Genomic DNA, 7,520 nt, shown 5'->3' on the forward strand with positions numbered 1-7,520 from the left:
TTGACGCGATGTGATTTCTGCCCAGTGCTCTGAATGTCAAAGTGAAGAAATCCAATGAAGCGCAGGTAAACGCCGGGAGTAACTATGACTCTCTAGTTACTGGGTGGTGCACGTAAAACTGACCCGCCGCCTCCTCGTGGCCCCGCCGGATAACGAGCTACTGCTCGGCTAAGAGCGCGGTCGCACCACCCCATTTTAACCTGGCAAGCATGGTTGGCACACTGTGCCATTTAGAGTGCCCATATTTCCTCCTTCGGAAAAGTTTGGGCGCACCAAGCTACCTTGAAATAAGAGCTGGTGCAACCTTGACAAATGAAACAAGAGTCTTAACGAGACTGGACGAGAGAAAAAGATCTGTGGCTTGTCAAACCACAGCCACAATGACGATCCTGGAGACCTGTAAGGGAGTAAATCCCGCAGGAGAGAACTTGTAAGAGTTGTCCCTGTAGGGAAAGAAACCCCAAGGATCCAGAGGACGGGAAAAGACGGGCTCGAGATAACAGCTGAGTCTCATCATGCCCAGAACAACGAGGAGGAGGGAAGCTCCAAAAGTAACAACAACCCGGAATTGACGGAGAGTACAAGGCATGATGATGATGACTTGACTCTGAGACCCGATGACAAAACCGAACCTGTGACGAATCCAACCGATACAGCGCGCCAGGTTGATCCAATGGGTCAACTAAACATCTGCATGGACGCAGTAAATGACTCAGAAATATCCCTGGAGCAACAAGAAAGGAGGATGGGAGATCAGAAAGAAACGAATGGGTTAGATAGCCAAGTTGGGATTAATAGTCTTGATCGGGGAGGAATGTAGTTATAAAACTGGGAGCAGAGAAGCCAGCCTGTCCTTTTTGTAACAATATTGTAGGAAAGCCAACAGCGCTAGATAATCATATTAAGGGAAGTCATGGAGGGAAGAAAGTTGTTTATGAATGTAACAAATGCAATAGGAGAGATGAAAGGGTCCATTCGACCTTGGTTCATATGGCCAAATGTAAAAGCAAGGGGGTGACTGCTAATGTGTTGGGTGGGATAGAATGCTGTCAATGTGGGGTCAAATTTGGTACGATGATTGGGCTGTCACAGCATAAAAGACATAAACATCCAGATCAAAGGAATAAAGAAAGGATTGGAAAGGAAGTAGAAAAGGATAGTAGGAGGACTAGAGAGAACAACCGTGGCAAACATAAAAGTTGTTGGTCGGAAGAGGAGGTAGAGCAATTGGAATTATTATGGTTGAAATACGAGGGACATAAAAACATCAATAAGCTAATAGAAAGTGAACTAATAACCAAAACAGCTAAACAAATAAGTGACAAAAGGAGGGTAATCGAGCTTAAAAGAAATAGGGCGAAGGAAGATAAGGATGACCTCCTGCTGGGTGCCACTGCCCACACTCCACCTCCCCCATCTATAGGTGGTGGAGCTGGAGTGAGAGTAGTGGGCCTAGAGGAGGGGTTTGAAAGAAAGGCAAAAGAATGGATTGAGAAAGGTACCTTTGTAAATAAAGCTATTAAACAAGTAATAGAAATATGGCTAGTGGATAAAAAGAGGGCGATAAAAAGACTAGCGAAAATAACTGAGGAAATGTTAGAGAATAGCAAAGTTCAGGAAAGTAGGAAAAGCAAAATGATTAACAAGAAGAAAGATAAGATAAGGAAAAGGAAAGGAAAGGAAATAAAAATTGGATGAAGAAAAGGGCAGTCAGGAAATGGACATACAAAAGAATCCAGCAGATGTATAGGAAAGATACGGCAGCAGTAGCAAAATACATACTGGATGGAGAGGCAAAAATAGAGTGCGAACTTAATGTAAAAGATGTGTATGAAAATTACAAGTCTAAATGGGAATCAGTTGGGGAATTTATAGGATTAGATGGATTTGAGGGTGGGCAGAGGGTGAATAATGAGGTTTTTGAGAAGCTAATTACGATAGAGGAATTGGAGGAGAATTGTAGAAAAATTAAGAAGAAAACGGCAGCTGGTCCTGATAACATCACGGTTAAAGATCTAACTAGGGATGGATGTAAGCAAAATTTGGTAGAACTGTTTAACGCTTGGTTAATAACGGGTGAAGTCCCAGATATAATGAAAATAAGTAGATCAATTCTTATACCCAAAACGACTGACCTAAATAAGAGAAAAGATATTAACAACTGGAGACCTTTGACAATTAATTCCATTATACTTAGGTTGTTCTCCAGAATATTGACGGCCAGATTAAAGGAAGCAAGCTCCATTAACGTTAGACAGAGAGGGTTTATCGAGTCTAACAGTTGCGCAGAAAACCTGTGGCTCCTTAAAAAGATTATAAAAATGGCGAAAGAGGAAAAGAAAGAGCTAGGAGTGGTGTTTATCGATGTAGCTAAAGCCTTTGACACAATCTCGCATGACCATATTAGATGGGCATTAGAGCAAAAAAGAATGGATCAGCATTTAATAAAGATAATAATGAGCTCATATAAAGAAGCGACTACCAAATTTGAAGTAAAAAAGGGGAATACTCTGGAAATTAAGTTAGAAAAAGGGGTAAAACAGGGAGATCCAATGTCTCCCTGGTTATTTAATTTGGCGATCGACCCACTAATAATAAAACTTGAAGGAGAAGATAATAATACAGAGGGAGAAAATTGGCCAATAAGCACCCTTGCTTTTGCCAATGACATTGTAATAATTAGTAACAACTATAGAAAGATGTGTGAGAATCTTAAAATATTACAAGAATTTAGTGAAAAATCAGGGTTGAAGATCCAAATGGCTAAAACAAGGGGCTTTTTTTTGAAGCCCATGAGAGATTCTTTTGTTATCAATAATGAAGAAAAATGGAAGTTGGGGAAGGAATGCATAGAGTGGATCTATCCGGGTGAAGAAGTTAAATATCTGGGCATTAAATGTAATCCGTGGGTGGGAATCTGTAAGGAAGACAATATGAGTATAGTTGATGAATGGTTGAAAAAGATAGAAAAGGCAGCACTTAAACCAACACAAAGAATAGAAATAGTACAGAAGTATATGATTCCAAGATTAATATACAAGAACGAATATGCAGAAACTTCTAGACTTATGTTAAAGAAATTAGACGACCTAATTAGGATTAAAATCAAAAAGTGGCTGCACTTTCCAGCGTCCACATGTACTGAATTCGTGTACGCCAAAAATAGAGATGGAGGGTTAGGAATAACCAGAATGGAGAGAGCAGTAACGGAAGGCAGATGTAAAATGGTACAAAAAGTAGCAATATCTTTGGATGAAGCAGCGAAAAAGATTGTGTTTAATAATGGCGTTAGAGAGGAAATCCAGAAATACTGGCTGATGGCCGGTGGCTCTATGGATACGGTACCAGAGAATGTGAAAACGATAAAAGAAATTAAGATTCTCGAGAATAAAAAGAAAGCGATTGAGAAATGGAAAGAGTACCCCTGTCAAGGGAGGGGAGTACCAATCTTTGTAACGACAAGATAATAATAATAATAATAATAAATAAAAATTTTATTTATATCCCGCCCTTCCAACGATCAGGGCGGCTTACATCAGAGGTTAATTTAGTTTATTGAGGATTGCTAATAGCAATATACTTTTTGTTTCTAATAAGAATACAATTATTTCTAACAAATAACAGAATATTTGCATTCTTTAAGGAAGAGAGGGGTAGCAGATTGTTCCACAGTTTTAAAGTCATGAGCTTAGCTTTAAGGAGAACACCCGGTAGCTTCAAGAAATAGAGAAAAAGATCAGATAGTAGCAACTGGTTATGGGGACGATGAAAAGGCAGCAGAATCAAGGATTTGAAAGTCTTGGAATGGCAGCTCCTTCATAAGTATTCCATTGCAGATAGCTGCTAGAATCTCCAGGCATCCAGTCACAACACAACTCCAGGTCACATACTGCTTGATAAAATGGAGTCTTTCTTCCAGTTTCTTGTGACAGATAAGTAACCACTGGCTCAGAGAGAGGAAATATCTAAATAATAGAGAATATATTACAGCCCTAAAACTGAGGACAAACGTTTATCCCACTAGGGAATTCCTAGGAAGAGGACAGATAGATGCAGTTAGAAATTGCAGGAAGTGCGATGCAAATATAGAATCACTTCCCCATATTTTGGGACAATGCCCGGCGGTACAACAGGGGCGCATATGGAGACATAATAAACTGGCCGACCTGTTGGCTAATGAAGTAAAAAAGAAAGGATGGACAGTGTACAGAGAACCCCATATTAGAAATGATCAAAACATTCTCAGAAAACCCGATCTGGTCTTTGTGAAGAATAGGGAAGCTGCTGTCGTCGATATGACAGTAAGGTGGGAAAGTGAAATAGACACACTGGAGAAAGCGGCCAGGGAAAAAGTATGTTACTATGAGAATCTAAAAGAGATCGTGAGTAAACAATTCGATGTAGACAACGTGAAGTTCTATGGGTTTGTATGTGGAGCCAGGGGTAAATGGTCAAAGGGAAACCTGGAGATACTGAAGCATCTAGGTATATTTGGCAGTAAGGCGACACATATAGCAGAAATTTTTGTGAGAAGAACTATCCAGTACTCAGGAAGGATGATACAGATGTGGGAAAATGGATAGTGTGCTACAGGATGAACATGCTTGTCATTTTAAACTTTTATAAAACGGTTGTGATATGTTGTTTTTCTATTGTTGTTTCTATAATTCTTTGGAATAAATTTGCTAGAGAATTACTGTTGGGACATGTGGACACGAATCTCGTGATGATTACCTCCCTGTAAGACGCTAATACAATCATGGCGAAAAACAGGAGCATGTAGCCGTCACTATTGACTGACCATAAACAAGCGGATGGGCCGCTCGAGGCTTGGTCAACCTTGTAAAAACTCAAAATATAGAGAACTGCCCTGTTCAGTTCTTTCTACTAGCCAAATGCCTCGTCATCTAATTAGTGACGCGCATGAATGGATGAACGAGATTCCCACTGTCCCTACCTACTATCTAGCGAAACCACAGCCAAGGGAACGGGCTTGGCGGAATCAGCGGGGAAAGAAGACCCTGTTGAGCTTGACTCTAGTCTGGCCCTGTGAAGAGACATGAGAGGCGTAGAATAAGTGGGAGGCCCGCCCGTCGGGCCGCCGGTGAAATACCACTACTCTTATCGTTTTTTCACTTACCCGGTGAGGCGGGGGGGCGAGCCCCGAGGGGCTCTCGCTTCTGGCTCCAAGATATCAAATTAAAACATACAATTAGATGTTTAGGAATAAATATCAACAAAAAAATACAAAAATTAGAGGAACAAAATTATAAGAATAGAAATTAAAAGGAAACTAGAATAATATAAAAATATTAAATTATTAAATTATCATGGTTTGGTAGAATTGTATTAGTAAAAATGAATATTTTAACAAAGATAATTTTTTGTTTAAGGTGTTACCAATACAAATATCAGAAACTGAAATAAAAAAACTGGCAAGTACTACTGAATAATTTTTGTAATGGGAATAAATAAGGAGGATCAATAAAATATACTGGTACAGACCCCCAAAGATGGAGGATTGGGTCTCCCAAAGTTAAAATGGTATTATAACGCAAATCAATTGAGATATATTATAGATGGAATTACAGAGAAAGGGGAATTAGATTGGTTAACAATACAAACAACAGAAATAGAGAAAAAATTGGAAAATATATTTTTAGGGATTTCACCATAAAAGAAAGAAAAAACAGAAAACCCCTTTCTAAAGAATATATTAGAGATTTGAAAAAATATAAAGAAAAATTGATGCCTGCTAACATACCAGTAACCCCAGTTGTAATGTTAAAAAAATTCCAATAAATTGAAAGGAAGAACTAGGGAAAGAGTTAAGGAAACAAGAAATATACTGGATAAAAGAATGGATGAAGGACAAAGGAAAAATAAAGGAGAAATTGCAACAAAAAATTTGAATAGAAAAATTATAGAATTTAGAGAATATACTAAATCTGAACAAATAATTAATAAAGAGATTGTATGGAGGCAAACAAAATTTTGAAAGCTGTTATAAGTGAAATATACAAATTGTTATCAAAACATAGAATCACAGAGCTGGAAGAGGCCACAAGGGCCATCCTGTCCAACCCCCTGACATGCAGGAACTCTCAATCAAAGCATCCCCAACAGATGGCCATCACTTCAAAGTCCTCCAAGGAAGGAGACTCCACCACACTCCAAGGAAGAGTGTTCCATTGTCAATCAACCCTTACTGTCAAGATGTTCCTCCTAATGTTGAGGTGGAATCTCTTCTCCTGTAACTTGCATCCACTGTTCCAGGTCCTAGTCTCTGGAACAGCAGAAAACAGGCTTGCTCCCTCCTCAATGTGACATCCCTTCAAATATTTAAACAGGGCTATCATATAACCTCTTCATCTTCTCTATAAACATTCAAGAAGGGGGAAATTTGGAATCAACATCATTTCAAATTTTTATCTATATGGATAAAGGAAAATTATTATAAAATGGTACTTAACACTGGTAAGGTTAAACTATATAAATAAAAATTATTCAAGGAAGATTGATTAAAATAAGAGTTTGATCCACATTTTTTGCTGCTCTACCAACAAAAGCTGAACTCTTAACAAGTTTAACATTCATATTTGCATATTTTTGTTTCCCCTTAAAAGGATTAACAACCTGGAAAACATGCACGGGTGCACTCTCTGGGAGGTCCATGTTGCCTATAACAACCTCCCCATTGGGCACAAAAACCCTTTACCCCACCCACCCAAATACCTACCCTTTTCTATTGCACCCCACATTTTCCATATCTGATGCCATTATTTCAAAAACAGTGGATGGCCTGCCAATAAAACAGAATGCTCCAATAATTCAAATGAATGAATATATCAAATAAATAAACATTATCAGTGCAATACAATTTAAAATCACATGCTTTCAAGAAAAATAGCATCTAAGGAGGTTATAACAGATTTACAAAACTGAATCTATATCTACTGTCTCTCCAAATAAAAAAATATTTCACATATTCATCTCATGTCCAGTGTGGACAATCTGATGCCTCAAAAGGGTCCAATGTATTTATATGGCTTCTGTGCTAGGTGGATTCTCCGATAAGTCACAGGGTCTGACTTGTCAGAAAATATTTCAAACACTGCTATCATTTGTATGGTGTCTCTGTGTGGATTCTCTCATGTGTCACAAGGACTGACTTACAGGCAAAACATTTTTCATACTCTTGGCATTTCTATAGTTTCTTTCCTGTGTGGACTCTATGATGCCTCATCTGACCTGTAAGCAAAACATTTCCCACATTGCTGGCATTTCTATAGTTTCTCTCCTGTGTGAACTCTCTGATGAGCCAAAAGTAGTGACCTACAAGCAAAACATTGTCCACACTGCTGGCATCTATGTGGTTTCTCCACTATGTGAACTCTCTGATGTGCCACAAGGTATGGCTTCCTAGTAAAACATTTCCCACACTGCTGGCATTAGTATGATTTTTCTCCAGCATGGGCTCTCTGATGTATCACAAAGTATGACTTCCCAGTAAAACATTT

At 38.8% G+C, this 7,520-nt stretch overlaps 1 protein-coding gene across 1 annotated transcript in view; it reads right to left on the bottom strand.

Moving 5' to 3' along the window:
* Window positions 1-5,036: 5,036 nt before the first annotated feature.
* LOC121922820 (gastrula zinc finger protein XlCGF67.1-like) overlaps window positions 5,037-7,520 on the bottom strand; it is a 9,357-nt gene continuing 6,873 nt past the window's right edge. The window contains exon 5 of the mRNA XM_042452661.1: window positions 5,037-5,047. Coding sequence (XP_042308595.1) covers window positions 5,037-5,047 — 11 coding nt within the window. The remainder of the gene's footprint in view (window positions 5,048-7,520) is intronic.

The sequence above is a fragment of the Sceloporus undulatus genome, chromosome 2 (genome assembly GCF_019175285.1).
Source record: "Sceloporus undulatus isolate JIND9_A2432 ecotype Alabama chromosome 2, SceUnd_v1.1, whole genome shotgun sequence".
Taxonomy (NCBI): Eukaryota; Metazoa; Chordata; class Lepidosauria; order Squamata; family Phrynosomatidae; genus Sceloporus; species Sceloporus undulatus.